Source organism: Dermacentor silvarum, chromosome 10, assembly GCF_013339745.2.
Source record: "Dermacentor silvarum isolate Dsil-2018 chromosome 10, BIME_Dsil_1.4, whole genome shotgun sequence".
Classification (NCBI taxonomy): Eukaryota; Metazoa; Arthropoda; class Arachnida; order Ixodida; family Ixodidae; genus Dermacentor; species Dermacentor silvarum.
Window position 1 is genome coordinate 19,392,721 of NC_051163.1, and position 26,129 is coordinate 19,418,849.

Genomic DNA, 26,129 nt, shown 5'->3' on the forward strand with positions numbered 1-26,129 from the left:
GGGATGGGAAACCCCTGAATTCAATTTAATTCAGCTTCAACTAGGCCACACCAAACACTGAGTCTAACCATTAATTCAGGTAGAAGAGAATTTCAGTGTCTGTGCTGCTACATTACACGGCATTGCATCGCCTGCCCCGACAGCTGTGCAGTCGGAGCGCAAGCCCAGCGCAGATTCGGCCGGCCGATGTGAAAAAGGCTGCGAGCACCCTCCTCACGTCCGTGGGTGGCCTCTCAAGCCACGCAGTGAACATGACTCACAGGCAGATGCCGCATGCAACTGGCCTCGCACAGCATGAACAGCAGGTAACCTCGTGTGTATATGCCACTGTTCTTTACATTTCAGTGTGCTTAAGTGAACCCTGAAGAGCAACATTAAGTTATTTTAGTTATTTTAAGTAAATTGTTTACTTCATTTGTTTATACAGTCAAGCCCTGTTACAATAAAGCAGCATTTGACATAAAAATGCCTTCATTAAAGTCGATATACGTTATAAGTTTATAGTCGTTACACACTGGTGTCTCCGATAAACATTTTAGATATACTTTGTTATATCCAATAATTCATTATATCAAGGTTGGGCATGTTATTGTCCTTAGGTCCATATGAGCATTAAAAAAAGGGATTAGTTACAGAGCAAAGGGATAAAACAAGGGTAGTGAGTTGCGGTAATAGCAGTAAGATCCTCCTTATTATACCTATTATTGGCGAACGCTTCACAAAAATTGTTTGCTAACAGTGAGAGCTACGACATTTAGAGAAAGCTTAACTTAACATTCCTCCTTGATGTCTCGTTAAAGGATGTCGTAAATAATGCCCATGGTAGGCTAATGACACTGCACGACAAATGACATTGTGCACCTATTTCACAAACGGGTTCTGGTAGTTAAGCATTTAATAATTACTTCAGGCCACTTGCTACAGCTGTAAAATTGAAGCCAGTCAGTCCTTGAGACATGTCAATGTAGTAGCGGCCCTTGTCACACTAGCAGTACCTACTTCAGACACATCTAGGCTCCTGCCATTCTTGGAGTTTGGCTGTGTGTCTATCAACGCAAAATGTTTCAGTGATAATTTGGTTACCTACCTACCTGAAATGTACTAATGAATTATTCAGTTAGTATATCGTACTTGAAATGGGCACAAAAAAGAACAATAGTTGGAGGCAGCGTTTGTAAGTTACTCTCCGAAAATAACCTAGAACCCACTCTAATCATGAGAAGAGACTTAATAAGTCAGAAAAGATGCAAGAACGAAAGATGGGTGGCCATGCCATCTTGAAGTTAGGCGCCAACTTGCCTTGGCGTGGATTTTGACATCTGGTCAGGCCTAGTTAACACTTTATCATTAAAGATGGTCTACACTGTATTCTTAAGGAGCTGAAGATTGAACTTGGCAAGTTTCAAGAACTACTCAGTTACTCCGGCCCAAATATGAAAAAAAAAAAAAAATGATTTCAGTGCAATTTTATGAAATGGAACTTTAACCTTTATTTTCTCCTGCAATATCCAAATTATTACCGCAAGATTAACAAAAATAGTGTTTGGATAGGATACTTTATCAACCTGAACTGATTTTGTGCTTCTCCTTAGTGTCCCTATAAATAATCGTCTTTTCTTTGTTTTACGTTCGTTTCTCACAGTTTCATAACCTAAGGCAAAGCAAGGCAATTTTTTACCTTTTGCTTTTCTACATGTTTCAGAACTCAAAAACAAGTGGCAACAAGGATGGTCCTATCCCTGTGGGCACCAACTGGGCACCTTGGGACGAAGATGGCGAAGACCAGGCTGCTGATGAAGAGTCATACTCAAGTGAGTAGTGAGTACTATTTAAGCGAACGAGGGCTGCACCCACAATCAACTACTCTCGCAGATACTTGCACCTTTGAAATAACATCACATCAGATGTGATGTCTCCCCTTGCTGACTAGCATACTGTGGCAAATCATTTCTGAGGAAATTTACAAGAGTTTCATGAGAGGAAAGAACATGCGGATCCAATACGCTGTGGGGATCCGAAGCTATCACTGGTATTTACGAGGGCATGATCACGTGGGACACATTTACACCGGGAAATGCCTCACCCAACGTTAACTTGTGGCACTCCAACATGCGGATCCCATGCATGACTACGATAGAATGACGATGGAATTGTCATTCACCCAATATAAGCACTAAACTACAAAGGAAACCCAATACATGTTAAACTTGAAACGGAAGCTTCGTAGTTGAAGAAAAAAATTTTGCCTGGGTCCAGGGATTGAAGCTGTGATCAAGGCCTTTCTGGAGGGGTCGCTTCACCATCTGAGCAAACTTGGTGGGTAGCGCAGATCGCAGGCTCAGGCCAAATTAATTGACCGCTTGAAGCATACTGTCAATGCATTAAAGGGGCCCTGAACCACCTCTCAGGCTTAGTGAAATAACATAGTCTGCGGGTAGCATACGCTGCTGTGAACATCTCAGCCAAGTTTTGTTGTTGTACAGAGGTCAACACACATCTCTAGAATACGCGAATCATGTTCGCAGGACTGCACTGGCGAATCTGATGACGACATGTGGCACAAAATCGGCTGTATGTGAGCTTGCGTGACTAAATTTACAGTTTACATTGGTTTCTCTCGACCCGGTGGTCGGCTTAAGCTTTCGTGGCTGCTTTGGCCCTCGCGAGTGTGTTCTAGACGTGTGTTGACCTCTGTACATGGTGCCTGGAGCTCACAAGCTGAGTGCGGAGTCACCTTTCTCTCAAACGCTTTCTTTTCAACAGAAGCCATGATCCTCACTCTTTTCTGGACACATTATTTCGTAATAAAGTGTGGTAGCTGCGGACGGCTACGTAGCATAGTAGCGGCCGCCACTGGGTGCTGCCACAACTTCACTGGCTAAGCGCACTGCGGCTCGCTGAGGGCAACCGCGTTTGTCTTACGTTTAGCAAGTTGTAGGCGCCAAAATCGGAAGTCATGTGGCGTCTACGTTAACATCCAAAATGAAATTTCAACAGCGCACCACGGTGACATGTAGAAGGTGGAGCGTTGTGGCCACGCCCCACTCCACCGTAGCCTTCGCAGTACAAGACATTGAAAAAGGAACTGGAGTACGGCGGAGGCCACATTTGATTGCCAATAACTCCGCTTCTGCTGAACGCATTGAAGTACTTCTTGCGGCAAAGTATTTCTGAAATGGCCTATTTTCACTTCAAATGCCTTTCTCCACTTCGATAAAAAGTGGTTCAGGGCCCCTTTAACGTACTGTCAGCAGACTACAAAACTATGTGATGTGAAATAAACACTCTTATGAGAAGCATGTCTTTTTCTTTTTTCTTATTTCTTTCTCTTTTTTTTTTCTTTTCATCCCCTTGTGCTGGATTTCAGCTAGTCAACACGCCTCTACATGTGATGTATTGAGAATGCAGCTTCTGGTGGAACAGGGCGGAATGCTTCCTAGTGTCAATTACATATGGCAGCCATGCTTTTGTCGTTGCCAGTGTCGCCGTCGATGCTGAGGTCAGACTAACGAAATTTTCTGAAGTTAGCTTTTTTTTATAGGCACATTTGGCTCAGTGATGATGGAAGACATATAACAATAGCACATTGTTTTGTCCACCTATAGGCCCCCTCTTCATTTGCACGATTTTATGCCACTGCTGAGGTGCGAAAAGGGCTCCTTCAGAAGCTCTGGAGCTTCCGAAGGGGCACTCTGGAGCTGCACTGCAGGGCATGAAGCTGAACATTTGTGGCGACCATTGCAGGGTCGAGGCTGAGCCCATCGTCTGGACCCCTGATCTCAGAGGAGCAGGCTCTCTTCCGCGTGACCCTTCCGACGACTCCGTTGGGCGGGGCACTCAATGTGCATTACGTCTGCGAGAGCGCCTCCCGCATCTTGTTTCGGTCGCTCCTGTGGACGCGGACCCTGCCAGTGTTTGAGGAGCTGCCGTAAGTCATTTGCATTTAACAACTTTGGTCAAAAGTATGCGGAGGACAACAACTTTGGCGAAAAAAATGTTAATTTCCTGGCAACGCAGACTGACAACCTGAAACTGACAAATGCACCGCAATGTTTGCAATGTCAAGTCTGAACTGCAGTCTTCAGTTTCAGGTTATATGTCATGGCATCAAGGAAACTAGCTTTTTCTCACAGAACCCCTGGTCCACTTGCTTTTGGTCACAGGTGTACATACTGCCAGCTCTTCACAAGATTTTAGCAGGAGAGGCATATAAGTGATAAGTGATGGCATTTGTGCTGTACAAGTTGCCGTGTCACATAATTTGAGTTGTTTTTGTTGTCTCTGTCAACAGTTCTATAAAAGCGTTGAACATGGAGGCGAGCGTAGCCCCAGGCAAACACCAGTCTTATGGAATAGTGACACAGTGTCCATGGAACACAAATGGTAATGACACAGGCTTAGGCTTTCAGGTGTCTCCTCTATTGGAATGGAAAGATGAAGCAGCCAGCACTTGAAACTTAGCAAAGGTTATCATGTCTACTCAGCTAAGGTCCCGAGTCCAGCACCAGTCTTATGATACAGTTGAACCTCTATATAATGAACAATGACATAATTAATTATTGGACATAATGAATTAGCAGATGTAACAAACTACAGTGGAATCTTGATGATACGAATCTCACAGGGTCACGAAAAATATTCGTATTAGCCGAAATTCGTATCATCGAAACACAATTAAAACTAGCTAAATTATGGGGGGACGAGAGCATCAGATCGCGAAAATCGCGAGAAAAATTTATTTTTGAAAACCACGCGTTTCGGAATCTGCAACGCCTAATCTGCGCTGTATCAAAATGGTTTGGCTGAAAATGCGCTAAAAGTGGCCGAAAAAGATTTATTCGTCAGTGTGCAGGGCAAGAACACAGATTTAAATTGCGCAAAATCATCGCAAGACACGCAGACATATCTCCTATTTCCCGCCACCGAGCGCCGCCATCTTGGTATCGTTCGAAAGCTCAAAGTTTCGCCGTTCCGCTTCTCAATTCGTCCGTCGTCGCCATCTTGTAACAAACGCGCAAACTCAAAAGAAGCACGGGTCTGCGATAGGTAGTCACACGAACCCTCCAATGAAAGCGGCCTCCGATTGGCTGCCGTGCTGAAAGGTGTCTCTCCATTGGTTGCTGCTGTGGCAGGGGCAAGATGGCAACCACAGTTGTCTGCTTCGTAAACCACGCCGGCGTCTTCACTTGACACGCAGAATTCAGATTACTGAGAGCTCCCAGGTTAGTGATGGATTGTCACTCGTTGGAGAAAAAATTTTGGACGAAGCACGCCTTCAGAATACGGTAGCACAAGCCTCCTACGGCAAGAAAAATACGGCGATTAGCGGGACAAGCGGAGGAGCACCCGACTGAACGTGCCGCGCTACCTCGCACCGTGGATTACGTGCCGCGCTATCTTGCACCGTGTGACTCCGGCAGCGAAACCGACAATCGCCCTGTGCCATCGGCACCAATAACGCAGTCGATGGAAGACGCGCCAACGGAGGCTCCCGCGTCTCGGCGTACGGCCGTGCGAATCAGCCGAGATTGTATCTCGGTAGACATAGCTCGCTGCGACTAGGCAAAATGGCGTAAACACAAAGAACGCGGCCCGAAGCACAGCAGCCACTCCGTCCGATGGGCGGCCGCCGAAAAGGAGGAAAAGCACGAAAGCAAGAAAAGCGCCACCGCTTCAAATTCTTCGCGTCCAGTCGCGGCCTCCGCGCTGTCCTGGCGCCGCGTCCGCGCCTCCGCACCAAAAGAGAAAGGGAGAAAGCGCGTGACTGCGTGCTGTTCTCTTTCTCGGCCGTCGGTGGGGCGGCGTTTATTCGTATCAACCGACGCGGGTCGAAAATTGATTCGTAACAACCGTACTCTAGCACGTTGCAAAGTAATGGGGCTTGGCCGGGACCACAGAAAAAATTCGTATCATCCGGAAATTCGTATTAGCCGTGATCGTATCATCGAGATTCCACTGTATTAGATATAATGAAGTAATATAAAATTTTTATCTCCAATATAAGCACGTAATAAATATATACTTGTAACAGATATCGGATACAAAAAGAGTACTTTCATGTAAGGTGCGACTTCGTTATCGCGAGGTTCGACTGTGTGCTCCACACTAGCATGTTATGACAATGCTGAAGCCAGGTCTCCATTATGCTAGCAGCATGCTCATCCCCCAATACAGTGCTCCATCCACTACGTCATTATTCTTTCAATCCCATGAAGAGAGCATTACAGGGGCTCTGCTGTTTATGAAGGTCTCAGACATTTGCTTTGAACGAGAGAGTCTCTAGAGACACTTAAAAGCTGTGAGCTCAGCCTGAATCAAAGTTCTAAAAGAAAGACAGAAACATGTTGATAATGATGAAAATGGTGGCGAATGAACTTGAACAGCAAAGACTCTTACTCCTGTATTCAGAAATGCACCTTAACTTGAAGCCACGACTTGGCCATGTCTGGCTCAAAATAACACCCAACGTGAACACACCCACAGAAAAGCAATGTGCGTCTTGGGCGTTGTCTTGAGTCATTATCTCATTATGTTGGGTGTTATCTTGAGCTGCACTTAACCAAGTCAAGTCGTGGCTTCAAGTTAATCCTGTAAGGCGCTATGTGCACACTTGCATACGTTAAGAAAATGCATCAAAAGCAGACGCAGGGATGAAGAAGTTTGAGCGTGTCACGTGCATCTTGAAACACTTATGATTGGACCTGTGCTGCAAGTTTGACTAATATGTGTAAAGTATCTTAGTAAAATAAGTTTGAACTTAGACGTTTGGGTGTTTGCCCTCGGTGTCAGTGTATCATCATGTAGCAGATTCACTTCATTGATTGCTTTTCACAATATTCTACATCGGGCATACTTTTTCAAGTGGTCGGATTGGTGCTTCCCAAGTATGCTAGACACGAAACAGTTGTTCTCGTATCTGACGTCCCTGTAGAGAGTTCTTTCATGCAGTCCACATTTTGTAACCTTGACAAAACTCACCGAAGGAGTGAAAATTTTCAAATTATTCTGCAGCTGTACACTTTTTAAGCTTCTGAAGATGCAAGAGATGTAATGAAACTAAATTTTCAGTGAACAGAATTAATTGGCGTCTGAAAGGGTTGAGGTGCATTTCTGAATACGGGGGGTTGAAGTCTCAAATCCAGACCATTCCCTTGCAAGAATTTCATGAGATATTTAGAACACCACGCCGACGAAAAGAGTCGGGCCAAGGTCCCAATGGAACTTGTTCAGACAAAGATTGACTGATGGGCTTGGACAAATGTTCTGCCAGTGATGGTTTTTGAAGCATGCAGTCTTGTTTCCTTGTCCCCTTTATGGCATGCAAGCTACAGTGCACTGAAGAGTGTGGTTTCTTCGATCTTCCCTGGTTATAGGGCATCGCTCCAGCTGGCACTGGTACAATCGGCGTGGAGTGAGATTTTCACCCTGGGGCTGCTCCAGTGTGCGGAGCAGATGCAACTCTCTACGCTGCTGTCAACGGTGGCGACACACCTGAATGCCAAGGGGGGCCCTGCCAGCGATATCATGGGCAGCTCTCAGCGTGCCCAGGTGTCCGAGCATGTGGCTTCTCTGCAGCGCCTCCTCACGGCAGCGCAAAGGTTGCAACCCGACGACCAGGAATATGCCTTGCTAAAGTCTCTGGTGCTTTTCTGCCCCGGTAAGTGGATAGTGGCTTGTCTAAATGCTGCGCCAATCAAAGTCGTTTCCGGTACAGTTAAACTTTGTTATAAGGGGTGTGTTCTAATTTTGGCCAGCATTGAAGACAGTTTACTTTGACTGCTAAGAAGACGTCTTCAAGCCCAAGTATCATATTTTTCCGCGTATAACCCGCCACTGCATATAACCCACACCCAATTACAACAGCCCGGAAAAAAAAATAATAATCCGCACGTAAAATGTACGGAAATAACTGCATACAACATTGCTCAAATCTTTGCAAAATCAGTCTCCGTTTGCAGATACACAATTTGTCCATGTCGTATCTTCGGTCAGTGGCTCAGTACCCCCCCTCCCTCTTTTTGGTGACGCTGAATAAGCTGGATTACATGACGGATGTGATCGTAGACGAATCGGTTCACGTGACTTCAATCGGATCACTTCGCAGCTAGCATCCACACGACATAGAATGGCAGTCGGACGGAGCAGCCCTCGCATGGGCAACAGCAACAGAGGAAACGTGAGTGAGCCGAAAATATCAGCAGTTATTTGGCTCTCCGCCGTATCGCAGAGCCCTTGGCGCTGACCAAGGGAGCGCCGCGGGAACGGATGATGTTCGAGTTTGCCGGTGCCGCGTGCACTATTCGCTAACTACTAAACGCAAAATGGCAACCCGTTAAGAGGAGGAGAATGGGTGACCATAAAGGAGGGGAGAAAGAAGCTTCAACATGCAAGAGTGGGGAAAGAGCGGGGTTCCCTAAAAGATAATAAGACTGAATTGCAGAGAACCTTGCCTTGAGGTGTGGCTTCACAGCACCCACGGCAGCGTAGTGTGTTGCTGTGAAGCCACACATCAAGGCGAAATTCGCATGAAACTTGCATACGAACTTTACGGGCAAACTTCTTAAACTTTTGGTGTGGGTTATACACGCAAAAATACGGTAATGAAACTCATTTGGAAGCATCTGCGACTTGATGCTATTTCGCGTCGACAAGGAAAGGCTAAGAAAAGCACATACTATTATTTCTCTATTGTGATGGTGTCCCCGCTTGTTGTCTCCGATAGGCCAGCAAAGGGTCTCCTGTTGGTTTTGACGGCTCGTCAGTGGCTTGCCATGCCAATACGTGGCATGCTAACGACACATAATTACAAATGTGCTTTGCACTGTTGTTAATATGCAACCGTGCAATTAGTGTGAGCAAACGTTATTGGCACATTTGCTTGCTGTCTGCAGGCTAGCCAAGCCAAGCAGCTGGCCAGAATATACACGCATGTCTAGAATGTGCTATTTCAAGTTGCTCTTGGGGAGTGTTGTAATATTTGTGCTACCAACGTGCATACTTAGAGCTGCGAGCAAACAAATATTCATTTCACTGTAACCTGTATTGTTTTGAATCGTGCATTTTTGGTTTGAATATAGCAGTTGAAAACTAATTGAAATAAAGCATGGCAAACCAAATTTTAGATTATGTTATGTGCAATAATTCATCATTTTTGCCGCTCGTTACGTCGAGGATTGACTGTACTGATCTTTTGGTCACTTTGGTCATTTGTTACGTGAGGAAAAGCTGGATTGATCAGCAGTGGCCATACACAGGAAACCTCAGCTCAGGGCTTAAGCTCTGACAAGGGAACTTGTCTCCATCAGACTTATCTTTGACATTTACCCGTCTCTGTCAGAATGAAGACAAATCTACTAGTGAAAGCATTAGCTTTATACTGAAGTTTCCCTTGTTTGCCTACTCTTGCTCAATTTGGGTCCATCCTGCTGTCACAACTTTGCCTTTTTAAGATGGAGCTAGGTCGGTATAACGTAGCAATTCTTTCCGCTCGATTCTGTGCCACTCTTATCATCCACCGCTAACGGCTGGCTGATCCTGCTTATGTGGGCAGAGCGCCACTCCTACCACTAACAAAGCATGAAAAGCAATGGTATTGACATAAAATCATTACATTACCCAGGCCCTAGAGTTGCACAGGAAACCAAGTCACTGATGTTGTCCACGCAGAGCAAAAAATAACTTGTTGCAGCGTGACCTTTAGAATATAGTTAAACCCAGTTATAATGTACAAGCTTACGCTCTAAAAATAGTTTTATATATCAGGTAATTCAATATAACCAAACTTGCGTACAGCAAAAATGAACAAACGTTTTTTGCATTGCACTTGTTATCTGCAATGGAGGAAAGAAGCAAGGGAGGAATTCATTCATTTAAAACAGAACTATGTGTTGTAGGCAGTAATTTTTGCTGCTGCCTTGAACCGTTTCTCAGCATCACTGATGATGGCACTCTGAATGCAAGATTCCATAGACTTGCTCCAGCCCACTTCTTTCATTGTCATTTCACTGGTGCACCGCGTGCCCCACAGGCACGTGAAGCGTTGGGCGACACCCTGATGCCTCGAGTGGACACCCCCCCCCCCCCCCTCCCCCCTAGTTTAAATGTCTCGCTCGTTATGAGAGAGTTATTTTACACGAGTATGGGTTAGCAAACTTTGCGTATTTGATATATAGAATGCTTTACTCTATCCGGCTTTGTTATACAGTAGAACCCTGTTGATATGTTTTACAACATATTTAGAATGCTTTGCTTTATCTGGCTTCGTTATACAGTAGAACCCTGTTGATATGTTTTTCAAGGAACCATGGAAAAAAATAAACTTAGCAGCCGGGAAAAGTGTAACAATAAGGAAGGTCGCAAATTGCCACAGCAACGTCACAAAGAGCGCTGATTGGCTGCCAGTACAAGTTACTAGACTTCTTGGCGCTCATACCGGGCTGGCACGTGCGTGCGTATGATTGAAAAACACGTGCGATGTTCCGTGACAGCGGCCCCTTTCCACTCTTATAGTTCCTCGCTGCAATATTTCGCATATGCTTCACCGCATAACAAGGCTCTATTGCAGCGAAGCTGATTAAAATGAACCGGCGATTATGCACCCTTGCAGGCCCCAAAATAAATGTGGCCCTTCGCTCAATTCTTGGTAGGTTTTAACCCTTTTGCTATCAAGTATTCTCTGCAAAAACGACCCCAAATATACCGATTGTTTTATTTTGCTCAAACAAACATATACGCAAGGAAACAGCCAGAAATACTACTGAATATTTTTGTTTCGGGACAGGGGCTTAAAAAATATATCTTGAAAAAAATAATGAACCGTTTAAACCCGTACTAATTAAAAACTTCACTGCAGAGCTTCAGAACTCTAAGGATAGCTGATAAAGGTATATTATTAGCACTGAAAAAGAGCGGTACTATCATTTTGATGAAGGCCCACATAACTTATGCCCCAACTGACTTATGCGTGGTGAAGCGGACCTGTGCTTGTAGGTTTTCTTATGGACGATCTTAGCTTGTCTTCGGTAGGAGCGATACGAATCTCAGCGACTAGCCTGGCTCGTCCTCTGTAGGGAACGGGATAACCGGTGCACACGTCTTCGAGTGCTTTGCCAAGTATCCACCAACTGCTCTGTGCACGTTTTTTCCCGATGTGCCTGTGCAACCTCAGTCGCTTATTGCAAACTTTGGTCACTTGTTGCAATTATCGGTCGCTTGTTGCAACGTAGCTGTTGCTCGTTGCAATGCACCGGTCACTTGTTGCCACGTACCGGTCATTGCAGCAGTATACATTTATTGTCTTCATAGCAACATGCGTGAGCAAATTTCCCTCTGCACCGCTAAATTTACGTGACTGCTGTGTTCCAACACAACATAAGATGCGGGAACATTACATAATGGTGACAGTATCAAAGGTGAATATTTATTGCTCACGCAATAAACATATCTGTTGGAAGTCGGCACCTGTGTCGTGTGCTCCTTTTCTGTGACCTGTTTTTGCGCTGTTTGCTGAAGTATGGCATGTATAATACGTGGGAGTCAATCGGATTCAGGTTGGGACCGCAAAAACGTCACGTAGCAGCTTGGAAAACGCAAAAGCGAGGAAAGTATCTGCGGGTTTACACTGTATTAAGGTTTGACCGTACCACCCTTTAGAATACAGGCCCTGTCGTGTGCATAGACACTCTGTCATCAGTTCAGAACATTTGAGGACTCGAACGACCGAGTGTCCCCGTGGCAATGTGCAGACCGGCCCGGCCTGGGGTCGGAGTGGTGCGCACGTCTGGAGCAGCTGCAGGAGCGCACCTGCCGGGAGCTCGAGTTGCACTCGGGTGGCACCGGTGGCGCCTGGAATGGGGGCCGTGCGCACCGGCTCTTGTTGCAGCTGGCACCCCTACGTGCCTTGCAGCCCTCGCTGACCGAGGATCTCTTCTTCGCGGGCCTCATCGGCAGCGTGCGGATTGGAAGCATCCTGCCTTTCATATTGCGCATGGACCCTCAGCAGCTCGAGCGAGGTGAGTGAGCTTTTGTGCGGCGTTGTGTGTGCCATTGCTACTGAGGCACAGCCTCAGCACACGAAGTGACGAAGTCATTCGTTTACCACACGAGAAATCTTTCATAAAAGAAAATGCAGCACAATGAAAAAATGATTCTACAACCCTACAAAACTAATCACGCGAACAAAATACTATACAAGGAAAAGATCGAAGTCAGAAAGGGCCTACAGTTTTGTGGTCTCCGCTGGAGCTGCGGGATGGACTAGAGGCAGCGCTCGGAATGGAATAGCAATGGCGAAGCTAGAAACCGTCGAAGAAAGATGCTGATCGCCCCAGGCAAACACCAAGAATACAATGATGCAGGAAAAAGTTCCGTTGTGACGTTGGGAACAGTGGGTAGGTAGACTTGGCGCAGCAGAGGTCTTCATGAGTTTACCTCTGCTCCTGGTGCGCTTCATTCTTCCCACATCGGTTGGCACCTTATCATTAGGCGAAGGGGAAGACAGGCATAGTAGAGATGGGCAACGCCTGGCCGCCCTGGAATATTGCCAGCCGGAGCTCGGGCACAGCGCTGGAGACTGCTGGGCCGCCTGGGCCGGACGGCCTTCAGACGTTCGCCAACCGCAGGCTGCAGGAAGAAGTTGTACGTAGTGTCGATCCCAGATGGGAGCCTGGAGCGGCCTTGGTCCAGGAACTCGACTGGCCGCTACCCCCGCGCCCTGGGCACCTTCTCCGTCATCCTCCACAGGTGCCACCCCGGCCGTCTCCCTCGAACTCCCGATTATTATTTTTTTTTGCCTTCGGCATTCCCGTGTAAGCCGCTCATTGCCTAAACGCTTCATGATTTGAAATCACGCCGTGTGCTACCGCTGCAGCATCTCATCGTCATCTTTGCATGGCTGAACCACTCCGATCACGGCACTCGCGCACTTGACACATCACAGCCATGCAAGTAGCGAAAGGGATGTGCATATGTGCACATATTTGTTACGACACTTCATTTCCATATTTGGGTGTACAGTGTCATAGGGTGCATATAACCATGCAGTGCGTGACATGTATCCTTGCAAGTGTTCTAATGTGGTTTGTAACTCTGACCGATCTCAGAGACTGTGTAATCAAAGCTGGGCCGATCCTGGAGACGGTTTATACTGTTAAAGGTGATGACTTGGTGGACCGATCCTGACATGAATGCACGACGTGTCCTTGCAAAAGTTTTAATATAGTTTGCTACGGTGGGCTGATCGTGGAGGATAGTGCAAAACACTCCAGCACACACAGGCCTCCTAGCACTCACCAATATGGTTGACCAATAAGTGTCCTTATTGGGATACGGTGATATAATAGGGTCAACTAGACTATGAGCATGAGCAAGAAATGTTCATGCGTGTCTATTATGCCTCTGCAGCGCTGTATCCCAATAATGCTTTTCCAACTAGCCCCAATGCAAGCCAATCAAAGTCTCTCCCCAGCAGCCCATCTCGGCAGGTCTACCGGGAAGCTGTCACTTGAATATTACAATCCACCAATGGTTCCTGGCCAGTTTCTCCTTCCTTTTTTGCTGGTCTCTTTTACGATTCAGATGCACACAATCTAAATTTGTCACTTGTGATAAAGTTCGTATCAGAAAGGCTTAGCAGCCCTTTCTCTTCATGTGATGTTCAACAGAAACGTTTGCCTTTTTTTTCCCCCCCCCCAGGCATGAAGTCCGATGCAGTAAGCTGAGCAGTGCTTTCTTTGAAGACGAAGGGTGCCTTTCTACTGCGGCCAGGAGTGCCTTTATTCAAAAGTTGTCACGAACCCGGTGATATACTCAAGTCAAGTGCAGATATTAAAGAAAAAAAGATATGCCTGGACAGGCAACATTTCCAAGAAACCTGTTGACCGTGGTGTTCATACACATTTTTATTCCACTAAAGCACAAGCCAAGTTTGCGCTTTGGAACATTTCTTATACACATGTGTTGCACACATAGCGCTCCAGTATGATGAATTCAACACACGCAATGTTCTTATGTAAAAACGAAACATTAAAATCGTGCATATATATTGCTTCTGTGCAAGTGCAGTCCCGTTCTTTCGCTAAGTAAGACGGAAGACAGCTTACGGGTTAGAAAGTTTCGTAAGGTCTAGATAAAATTTCTAGTACTTGAAATGCTTGCATGAACTCAAGCACCTATTGAATATCCGTGCACTATTAAGAAATGATGCACTGCCTTGCATCATTATTGGTTGATGTTTCCCGGCATCTCCACTAAAAGTCCAATGGATTTATATGGGTTGTCTCTTCTTCGTCTGCCATGATGCGTGAGCCGTTGTAGTGTTCTATATCAAACATGAGAGTAGCCTGCGGCGTTTCCGTGACTGCGTTTTCTGATGGGAGTGGGGCAGTAGACGACGTGAGGCTGTAGACCACCACTAGGATGATGAAAACCACAAGGAGACACGCGCAGCCCATGATGGTGCCAGTTGAAGTTGTTTGGGGTGGATGCTCCGACGGCGTCAGTCTCGGGAGGCTTTTCGTCGCCTTGCTGGAAAGAAGTGTTTAAAATGTCAGCTGGAGCCAATTCAAGAAGCAAAAGTCCATTTTGATGGTGTTCATAGCATATGCGTGCGTAATCCGGTAAAAAGGAGAGGCAGAGTGAAGTAGCACTGACTTCCAACCCTTTCACTCTGCTTGTCCCTTTTCCTTAGTATGTGTGCATCAAAATGTGCCGTCACGAACTCGCCCAAGCTTCAAACCTTGCTCGCTAAGTAATACTATGTCTCTTCACAATTGAGAGATAAAATCAAATCAAATGAAATCAATCTATTCCTATCTCCAAGGAGAAAAGGGGCAATGAGGAACTTGCTTGAGAAAATTTCAGTCAATCAATCAATCAATCAAGTGATACATTCGACTTGTTCCTGCCGCAGTCCAACTCAATTTCCAGCAATGTGGAGTCCTTGTCAAGATTGGAGCCAGAGAAGGTCTGCTCGAGTTGAACATTCAGCTGCTTCGAGAGCAGTCGGAGGAGCCAGGTGACAAATTCTGTCAGATCTCAGCCATGCTCCCAGCTCGAAGGTGCGAATGCCTCCGAGTACTCGATTTTGACCAGCTGAATTGAAAGCGTTCTGCTGGAGCGCTTGAAACTGACCAGTCAAATGTACCAAAAGATTGATTAAAATTAAAGATTCATTGAAATCGTTCAATCAAAACGAGGTTTCGTTAGAGGTTTCTAACTTTCTGAGAGCATACTGTAATGTGGAGTACTGATCAATGTGAAAAACATGAATGCATGACATTTCAGGATCTCTGCGGATATGTTGTTCCCAATTAGTCGACCATCACAAGGTTCACTTATGAAATGGAAAAATTGTCATCCACACTGCGAGTGTTTGAATAGTAAAATTTTTCCATCACATCAAATAGGGAATATTCAGGGGGAAAAGCTAGCATCAGATATCAAATGGCTGAAAGTTTCATCAATGAAAAAAAAAAAATGCATCAGTTAAATCATGGAAGTCTGTCAAAGAAACAAAATGATGTTGAACGTTATTTAGGCAGTTAATCTGTCAACAGCCTAAGGTCTTTAACCACCAGGTAACTGTAGTGGTTGCACTAGAAAGAAAGGACTGCATTGCATGTTACATCCTAAAGCAGTGCCTCACAGTACTGGCCCAGTATTTTCAGTTGTGATGGGCTTGCAAAGGACATCTCAGCAAAATTTATCCTTGAAAAACAGCATTATAGAAATAGCTTTTTTGGAGATGCTAATTGTTATGATTGTCCCTGAAGAAAAGAGGTGCACACATTTCCCTTCAAAGCTCGTGCTGCGACTGCCAGTGACCTGGCGTGCACACTTTTTTATTCGAAGCGTAAGTACCACTAGCTTTAGTGGTGCTAGATTTCAGAGGCACATATAACACTAATGTAATAACAATCTTAGCCAGTTTTGTTACACCTTAAAAGAATATTCAAGAACTTTGAAAATCAAATTCAACCACAGAAATGCTACTTGATTCGTGTGAAACGTCTAATATTCACACACCCCAAACTTCTTGCTCTAAATATGAATCGAAATTGACCAAAAGTGTCAGCATCACTCAAGAAGGAGTACTTGTTTCCTATCTTGTTGGTTTGCAATGTTAAAGGTTTGGTGGCATCCTCATTTAGTGTGTGTGCGTACGTTTGTGTGCATGCATGCATACATGCGGGCATGCTTTCCAGTAGCTAAATGTAAGCACTTGAAACTGCTCCTATGTGTTGTGACAAGATTTTGCATTGGCTTTGGTGATGCCAGCAATATGTGCGTGAACCTCAGCAGCAGCACATATTAAAGTAGTCCCGGTTTGCCCACCAGTAGGTGCTGTTAGCATGAACAAATGCTGAGTAGCCGCCTGTCAGTTCAAAGGTTTCTCTTGAACTCTAGTAATGGTGAGAGGCCGCAGAAAGTGAGCGCCAAATGCAAAATGACTGCTCGGGCATGGCGTCTACACAACTAGGGGTAGGCAAATATTAGAAAATTTTGAATAATGCATCGAATATATATTTATATTCCATTCGGTGCTCGAATGGAATAGTTAATATTTGAAACACCGAAAAATTTATTGAATAATCAGCATCGATGTGCAAGCACTCTAAAGAAGTAAAACTTAAAAACAGCAAAGGGTTCATTTTTTTCTTGTTTCCATCCTTGGTCTACCCGATTCATACTGCCTGTGGGCACAGTATTTATCTCGGGGTGATGTTCCACTTTAATGCTTGTGTGACACCAGCGGTCAAGCACCACCAGCTTGGGATTATCATATAGGAGGTAGGCTTAGCTATTGCATCTTATCACGAAGCTGTCTATTGATCATGCTCTCAGTGGCACTCTGGTATTCTTGCTTTGCTCATAAAGCTCATAGTCACTGCTGTATAGGAGCTTATTTCAGTGCTTATTGTTTTGGTGTTTTGTTGTTGGTTATAACTTATGAATGCTTCAAGTAAAATTTTGTGGAACTCGCGCACTGCTTGAAAGTCTCACTGTTTGAAAAGTATGAGATTCGTACTCAATTCAGTATTATCACTACTTCATTCGTATTTGATTCGGTTTGAGAAGTTATTCGTACACTTCTATACACAACTCGGAGAAGTTCTACAGAAAGTGAAACAAGATTAACCTCAGCATGGGCTGCGTCCTTATCTGGCTTGGCACCGTCAGCCGTGAGCCGGTTGAACGTCAGCAGCTGGCTCGATATTGATGGCTTGCTCGTTCGATGTTGGAAAATCCGGTTGCAACATGTCCACAATGTGTTCTGCATTGCTCGAGTCGTCCTGGTGTTCATGGAGTTCCCCAGCTTCTTCACTCTGATTCGAGCGCTTCGAGATGGTATCGGCCATACTTGGTTCTTCATTGTCGGCAGCATTTATCTGCATAACAGCACCGTTAAAGCCTGTTGCGTGGGAGAGAGACATTTCTGTGGGCACAGCACCAGAAAACAATTTAGAGACAAGCTTGCGAATGGCGCTTGTGGCTCTGTAAACTAAGTGTAAACTGGTTGAAGAGTGCACTCTGAAAAAGTTCCCACCCTTATCTTGTCCCCAAACAAAAATCGTCATCGTTCTTGCTTGTTTTTCCTTTCTTGAAACATGTGCTTGCTACTTTCCTGTCAAGAATGCTATGTCACAATGATAATGTGCATGCCATTCATGACCTGGAGGCACCGGGCACTCAGCTGTAATGAAAGGAGGTACACACACTATAGGTGACAGTTATTGTTTGGGGACAAGAAATGCCCCAAAGGATGCAAACTTTCTTAGAGTGTGTTGTTTGGGGGCAAAGTAAGCCCCAATAGTTCTACTCAACCACTGATTATATAAAGATAATTGCTTTGCATTATAAAGCGAATAAAATGCTACTTGCACTTCGATTCTAAGAAAAACATTTTTTTTAAATCATTTGGCATATACCATTGACAATGACACGGCTGGTCAAAAAGTTTCGTTTTCGCTCGGCCTTGTGCCACCTGCGCTCTCACGTTCTTGTATGGCCATGACGCGCTGCCCAGGGTGGCGCTGAAAAAACACTAAAGCTTCGACAAGAAAGAAAGCGTAGTACACATTTAAACAGATCCAGCAACAGAAAAGCCCGAGATCAAAATATGATGTAGAAAACTTTTACTGGAAAAAAGCGGTAGTAGATGTTCCTAATACCACGGCCGCAGGACCCAATGAAATCCCAATACAGCTAATCAAACAGCTGGGTCCAAAGAGCAAGGCACTGCTGACTAATGCCATAGAGCAAGCGTTTAAAACGAAGAAAATTCTCTTTAGATGGCATGAAAGCAAGATGAACCTAGGTCATTTACAAAAGCAAAGGTGATAAGACGGATAAGATAAGAGGTGATAAGAAGGATAAGACGAGCTTGTACAGGCCAGTTACAGTAATGCCGGTGATATATAGAATGGCAATGCAAGCCATAATATTAGAGCTGTCGAAGTGGGTGGAGAAAAATGATTACCAGGGGAACTGCAGAGGGGGTTCAGACCAGGCAGACGCTTGGAGGATAACATTTTTGTACTAACTCGGTGTATAAAGGTTTCGATAGCTCAGAATAGACCTTTATGGATAGTTTTTCTAGATATAAGGAAGCTTACGACAATGTAGACAGGGCATTATGGGATATCCTCAAGCACGAAGACATAAGTGAAGATTTCGTGGAGCTGCTGAGGGAGATATACAGTGTATTTCAGCGAACACTTTCAAAAAGTTTTTAAATTGCCTGTGGCAGATAGCATAATTCTAGTCCATGAGCTGGTCTAATCAAAGAGGTGGACATTACTTGCACAAAAATTTGAAATGCATAATCGACTAATTCACAAAAAATCAGTAATGAAGTTTTAAACACAATTGCCATATGGCACATATTGCAATTTACTAATTCCTAGTGGGTGAGACTGCAAGGTATATCCACTTGAACTGTCAAACTTGCCGTAAAAATGCACTGTCGTTCCACTTACTTTCTTAACAAAACCTTTTATGCATTGAAGCACAAAAGTACATGGAATGCCAATGCATTTCTCCGCAAAGTTCAGGAATTAATATCTCGAAACTGGCGTCATATTGAGAACTCATTACAAGTGCATCTGCCTTGCGAACCCCCCAGCTAGAATTCGTAAATTTCAATACGTGCCATAAGGTAATTATTTAAAAACTTAATTTGTGGATTTTTTGTTAGTCAATTTTGCATTTGAATTTTTTGCACAAGTTATGTCAGCCTCTTCGAATAGAGCAGCTCATGAACTAGAATTGTGCTATCTGCCACAGGCAACTTGAAAAAGCTTTTGAAAGTCTTTGCTGGAACACCCGGTATATACAGTCGAACGCCTTTACAACAAAGTGCTTGGGGCCTCTGAAATCATTCGTTATACAGGTCACTTCATTGTAAAGGTGCTTTACTGTACCTTGCACTCTTATTTAGGCAACATTCTACATGTCTCACCTTTTCTGACGGATCATCGCTAGAATCATCGCCGTCATGCACAACTGCAGCCGCGGTAGTACCGGTGGCAATGGGACCTTCCATCATGCCTTCATTATCGCCCTCTTCTGGAGCATTCTGCATACCATCCTCGGGCTGTAGTGGCTCTGCGTTGGTCTCTGGAATGCTGTCGGGTAATAGAGAGTCAGATCGCGGCACGTTGGATGGTGGTAACGTGTCCACACCTGGCATAGACTTCACGGTCACCGGTGACGTGTCCACATCTGGCATAGACTTCACTGTCACCGGTGACGTGTCCACATCTGGCATAGACTTCACGGTCACTGGTGACGTGTCCACATCTGGCATAGACTTCACGGTCACCGGTGACGGTGAAAATTCGGCCGTAGAATGGTCCGGTATAGTTGCTTGTAAGTTGGAAGGCTGCGGCACAGACAAATGAGTCTCGGACGGCTGTGTTACACTGGGTCCTTGCTTGGGTGATGCAGCCATACTTGCTGTTGCAGGGTCTTGGCTGGTGTCAGACTGCTGCCCTGGGAGAACGTTAGGATCAAGAGGGGAGACTTCAGCTTCTGCTTGCTTTCCCTCATGTCTATCTGGTTGATTTTCTTGTGCTGCTGGTTGCTTTGCAGCTGGTTGGCTTTCCTTTTGTGCACTTGGTTGCTTTTCGTCAGGTGCAACTGCTTGCCTTTTGTCCTGTGCACCTGGCTGCTTTTCCTCGTGTGTGCCTGGTTGCTTTTCCTCGTGCACTCCTGGTTGCAAACCCTCAACCACTGCCGATTGCTCAGTGGATGGCAAGCCATGGTGAACAGTGGTTACCTCTGTTGATACGGACCCTGCCGACCCTTGCACCTGTGGTCCAAGTGAGCCGTGTTGTGCGTGGGGCTGTGCTGTAGACAGTACACCATCCAAGTGAGGTTGCACTTTGGCCAAGGCTTCAGCTGGCTGTAGTGGTGGGGCAACAGGCGCAGACGTAGCTTTAGGTCCCTCGGGCGAAGTGGTGTGTTCGGCAGTGGCAGTTATTGCACTTTGCATCACTTTGGGCACCTCCTTACTCCTGGCTGTTGAATGGTCTGGCTGGTTGTTAGATGGCTGTTGAACCGTCTCAGAATCTTTAGGAACAGCAGGCTGGTCAGCATCACTTTCTATTGACTCTCCAACAAGCTGCGATTCCATTTTGGCGACTTCCGGGCCTTGAGTGCCTTGGACAAGGCCTTTTTCAGCGCCATCAGATGGCTTGCTCGGTGTGGCGTAAGTCACTGCTGCCGCTTTGCGTTTTGAGAGGCTTTTCATGTTGGGCATTTGTGGTGGCCGTTTGCCCTTGGGCGCGACTTGGACCAGCGTCGAGAAGTCGTGCACGGCTTTAGCGGGCGCCAGTCGGCGCTGCCTCGCCTCCCGCTCGCACTGTTCGCACACGCAGCTGGAATCGGAGCTGCGGGAGCTCATCCACGTGTCGAATGGCGGTACTATGGGGCCCGGCGGGTAGAAGTAGTACGGCTGCTGCGGCATCGGCCAGTAGGGCAATAGGCTGGTCATTCCGAACGGGTTCTGCTGCAGGCCGAAGGCACGATAAGCCAATGAAAAGGTTCGGAATATCTCCAGCGGGTCCGGGAAGCGATTAGCGCAGCGGCACTCCGAGCAGCATGAGCGCTCTTGGTACGGAGGCGGCGCCGAAGACGGGAGCACCACGCAGCAAGACGGCTGCCCGTCCGCAAAGCTCAGGTAGTGGTACTGGGGACCGCTTCGAGACGACAGCAGCGAAACATCGCTTTGCGTGGCCCTGCTGGTAGTGCTGGTGGCGCGTTGCGGCGACCGTCTGCGCTGCACCGCGGAAGGCACCAGCTTGAGCCGGTACCGGTTCCGAACGGCGGGCGCAGAGAGTTGCGGGGCAGACGGTCGAGGCTGGTACCGCTGAGCGAGGGACCGGGCGCGCGCGCTGTCGGCGGAGGGGATGCTGGGCGCTGAGCGAACCTCTCGAAGGCAGGAGCGGGACGGCGGTCGCACGACAGTGACGCCCATGGAAGAGCGGGCGTCGCTGGACGGCAGCATTTCGGGAGCGAATACCGTGAGGGACACGTAGTCCAGGGCCTTGGAGAGCGGAGACTGTTCGTCGCGCGCCGTGGTCGAATTGGAAGCGCTGCCCGATTCGACGGTCACCGACGTCCGGACCAGCGCGCGGTCGGCCATCCAGCCGAGGGCCTTTTGCAGGCCTGAGAGTGGACCCGCGGCGGTTGATGGCTCGCCTTGAGGCGTCTGCTGGGGTCCGTTCACGTAGACCTCGGTGAAGTACTTGAGTGCCGTCTGCCACGGAGCCTCCTGCGGATTGCCCTCAGACTGGGTTGGTAATGAGGGCGCACTGGGGTACTTGGTCGGCGGCTGGTCCGACATCGTCTGCTCGCGCACGGTCTTTCGTTTGCAGGAAGGAACGCGGTGCAGCTAGGGAAATGAGCGTGCACGTACGCTTTTCGTGCTGTCACGAGCTGCTGTTGGTTGGCTGCAACCCACTGCTGCATGCCGTTTTCCTCTCAGCTCGTGCAATATCCAGAATTAAACGATGACCCTGTGAGAACGTAACTGAACCATATGGCCGACTTCCGTGTGGCCAATTCCCCGCGTGGGTATGAGCTATGTTTTGAGGCCAGATCGAAACAATAATTTACACGCGTGCTGCAGATTAATTCGTAGACCATTCAGCAAGTATAGTAGTTGCAGAGCAACAAGCTTAGTTCAGGTATGCTATTGCGGCGCAAGACATGACACGCTCCAGGACCTACACCCACTAAGAAAAGTTTGGACCCTTTGGGGCGTACCTTGTCCCCAAACACCATAAAAAAAAAAAAAGTTAAACCGTTTGGGGCGTATCTTGTCCCCAAACAATTATCTGCTTTGCTTACGTTTCCATTCTTGAAAACTCTGCGTTCGGTAATTTCCTGTCAAGAATGCTATGTCATGCTGACAACGCGCGCATGCCATTCGTGACCTGGAAGTACTGGGCACGCATCGTTAAAGAGGCCCTGAACCACCCCTCGGGCTTGGTGAAATAACATAGTCGGCGGGTAGCATACATTGCTGTGAACATCTCAGCCAAGCTTTGCTGTCGTACGCGGTGCGTGGAGCTCGCAAGCGGAGCGCGAGCTCCACGCACCACAAAGAAGCCATGATCCTCACTCTTTGCTGTGTGCTTTATTTCCTAATAAAACACATTCCACTACGCGGCTGCTGTTGGTCGCTGCGGTCGGCTACACCGCGGCCGCAGCGAGGTGCCGCCACGAGTCCACTGGCTAAGCGCACTGCGGCTCGCTGACTACGTTTAGCGCGTCGTAGGCACCAAAATCGGAAATTGTGCCGTCTACGTTAACATCCAAAATGAAATTTGAACTGCGCGCCACGGTGACATTTCAAAGGCGGAGCCGTTGTGGCCACGCCCCACCTCGCCGTCGCCTTCTCAGATGCAAGGCACTGAAGGCCGTGCTTTGTTTGCCAATAGCTTCGCTTCTGCTTAACGCATTGAAGTACTTCTTGCGGCAAAGTATTTATGAAATAGACTATTTTCCCTTCAAATGTCTTTCTCCACTTCGATAAAAAGTGGTTTGGGGCCCTTAAAAGGAAGGAAAGGCGCGCAGGATAGATGATTATCGTTGTGTGACAAGATAAGCCCCAAAGGGTGCAAAAGTTTAAAGAGTGGTTTGTAGACAAGATACACCCCGAAGGGTGTAAACGTTTGTTAGCGTACTTTCGAGTCAAGAATGCTATTTGACGATGACAACGCACATGCCGTTCGTGACCTAAAGTACCGGGCGGGCAGCGTTTAAGGAAAGGACACACAAGCAAGACACATGACAATTATTGTTTGGAGACAAGGTATGCCCCAAAGGGTGCATACTTTTTTAGTGTATTTTGACACTTTTAGTGTATAACATTTTAAACTTTTATTTTACTCTCTCTGGAGTCAACACACTGATGAAGTCGTTCATATCAAAGACTTTCAATCTAATCTGCTGAACCCTAAGGCTCTATCAGTCCGAAAGTGCTCAAGGGTAGTCAGTGGCGCACGGACCGGGAGGGGGGGGGTTGTAACCCCCCCACCCCCCCCAAGGCCGAGTTAACCCCCCATTTTGTTTAACCCCTTTTCTTTCCTTGTGCCTTTGAGTACTGCAACTTAGATGTAAGACGCGCAATCGTCTGCACACTCGCAACCTTGCGCAAAAAGCGCAGTTTTTGACAATTTCCTGTGAAGAAATTGAAATTAGTGCTGTTCAGATGGTATTGGCAAACTAAGGCAAACTGTCCCCCCACCCCTGGCAGAGATCCTGGGTGCTCTACTGAGGGTAGTGAAGCAGACTCTACGGAGTGATTAACTCACAGCCCACTCACACGGGGCACTCTCAATCACGATCGATTCCACGATTGCGATTGCCCTCTTTGTGCTATAGCTTCGGTAGGGAGCCAATCGCTGCAGAGAAATTGGGTCCACTGTGGGCTCGATCGCAATCGAGTTCCCAATCCTATAATGGCGTTCCAGGAAAACGCAATGACAGCATTACGAGTCTTCGAAGGAGTTTCAATACCCCCAGCATGATACAAACACAGCCTTTTACTAACCAAGCCCTTGCAAGTTGCACCATAAAAAGTTTCACACGGTTAAATTTAAACTTTTTGCTATAACTCAAACAGAACCAATCAGCCCAGCTGAATAGAACGAGCTGGTTCTACTAATGTTGGTGGACAGGACAGATGCTCCTGCCTCGCCTTCTTGAGCAGTTGGGCCTCGCCACACAGCTGCTCTATGTGAACTAACAAAAAAAAAAAAAATTATGGGGTTTTACATGCCAAAACCACAATGTGATTATGAGGCACGCCGTAGTGGGGGACTCCGGAAATTTGGACCACCTGAGGTTCTTTAACGTGCACCTAAATCTAAGTACACGGGTGTTTTCGCATTTCGCCCCCATTGAAATGCGGCCACCGTGGCCGGGATTCGATCCCGCGACCTCGTGCTCAGCAGCCCAACACCATAGCCACTGAGCAACCACGGCGGGTATGTGAACAGTGCCAGTGTCCAGGGTCAGGTGACACTCTCTCTCGAGGAAGTCACTCCATGAGTGACCTATGAATATTTTTGATCTAGTCGCTCTTTTCTAAATATGCTCCCTTACTCTGCCCCCCCCCCCCCTTTTTTTTTCCTGCTGACCACTGTTGTCATTAGCAATTTCCTGATCTTCCTTTATTTATCTATTTATATAAATACACGACAAATTACTACTACCATACTCTCTTTTCCTATCTTTCCACTTAGCACAACAGTCGCAATGCATTACCAACTAACCCAACAGTCAACCCAGCTAGCCCGACGTTTCATGCTTCTGAGAAGCGAGACAATGAAGTCAACAAGAGATACAAACTATTCCCTTGTCAGCATAATCTTGCTGCAGTGTAGTAGTAGCACATGCAATGCTTAGCCGGCCATATTTTACTTAAGAGGCCAACTGTAGATGCACTACAACCTCCATAGAGTGAATGCGTCAAAATTGAGACAAAAAAAAAAAAAAATGTTGCCATTACCGCTCACTGGAAGTGACTCCTGACCTCCTAGGTTAGGCAGCACCCACTGACTACCATCTTCTAAGGTGCCATTTGAAGATTGCTAACAATAAAATTAGACAATTTCCAACCCTGCAGCTTTGCAAAGATTGTATCAGTAGTGTGTGCTACCCTTCGCCAAAGTGAAATTTCATTGCAGCTGGCCTTTAACCTCTCACTATTGTACATTCCGAGAGAGAGAGAGAGACAAAACTTTATTGAATGTTGCTGGGGACAAGGGAGGCGGGGGGCCGGGAGACTAGCTCCACCAGAGTCCCCCTTCCTCAGGCGGCGGCCATACCTTGAGTCTTGACGGCGTCAATGACATGCTATGTGCACTAAAATTTGTGCCAGCAACAATGACTGGGAACTTCAATCGCGCTAAAAAGACAGGCACACATAAATGACAATACACGTGGAAGTTAGCGCCGTGTGTTCTCGTTGCTATGTCTGCCCCCGTCTTTTTAGCGCTGTTGAGTTTCCCAGTACGACAGACCAACTAGCCCAAATCAATGCCTTGGTCAATGAAGTCCAGCACTGCTGTAGCGCAAGTTTTACACCTTTAATGCAAGCAGTTTTTCGTCTAAGTTGGTTTACACTGAATCTTTCAAAAGCAATCAGAATGCTTAGTACAACTATAGCATGATTGAAACAAAGTATTGACCCTTTTCGCGGCGATCCCATGGGCGCTGCCATGTTTGGTCACGTGGTGACGCGTCCATTGCTTGCCTCAACTGCCTCCGTTGCCTCCTTGTTTACAATGGAAGTGTATGAAGCCGGTGCGGCTTAGAAAACCTCTGTTTTCGGAGATATCGTAGACGGTGACTAAGTGGACGACACGAAGCTTTGATCACAGCTTCAAAGAACATGCAAAAGCGCTTTCGGAGCTGATTAAGCTATGTCCAAACGGCGCAAGCAGCGTGTATGGTGCTTGTTCTAAAAGTGGGGCTAAATTTGTATTCCAAGCTATCCCAGCTTTCCGATTATGAATTCAGTCAGGATTAATGTGTTTTGCTCTTTGTTATTTATTCGGCAAATATTTTGAAGCAGCGGCTTGTCAGTTTCTGACTCAGTGAAGTTCCTCGGTGCG

At 46.6% G+C, this 26,129-nt stretch overlaps 2 protein-coding genes across 2 annotated transcripts in view; one reads left to right on the plus strand and one right to left on the minus strand.

Moving 5' to 3' along the window:
* LOC119466509 (nuclear receptor subfamily 2 group C member 1-B-like) overlaps nt 1–14,048 on the plus strand; it is a 30,434-nt gene extending 16,386 nt beyond the window's left edge. The window contains 7 exon segments of the mRNA XM_049657786.1: nt 144–278; nt 280–305; nt 1,703–1,811; nt 3,745–3,928; nt 7,374–7,657; nt 11,745–12,011; nt 13,693–14,048. Of these exon segments, the coding sequence (XP_049513743.1) occupies nt 144–278; nt 280–305; nt 1,703–1,811; nt 3,745–3,928; nt 7,374–7,657; nt 11,745–12,011; nt 13,693–13,718 (1,031 nt within the window). The 3' untranslated portion in view covers nt 13,719–14,048.
* Nucleotides 14,049–14,170: 122 nt separating this feature from the next.
* Nucleotides 14,171–22,843, minus strand: LOC119466508 (proteoglycan 4-like). Its single transcript, XM_037727024.2, has 3 exons — nt 19,460–22,843; nt 17,138–17,387; nt 14,171–14,523 (listed from the first exon to the last, which is right to left on the minus strand). The coding sequence occupies exons 1-2, from the start codon at nt 21,845–21,847 to the stop codon at nt 17,175–17,177; spliced, it is 2,601 nt and encodes an 866-aa protein (XP_037582952.2). The 5' UTR covers nt 21,848–22,843; the 3' UTR covers nt 14,171–14,523; nt 17,138–17,174.
* Nucleotides 22,844–26,129: the final 3,286 nt, after the last annotated feature.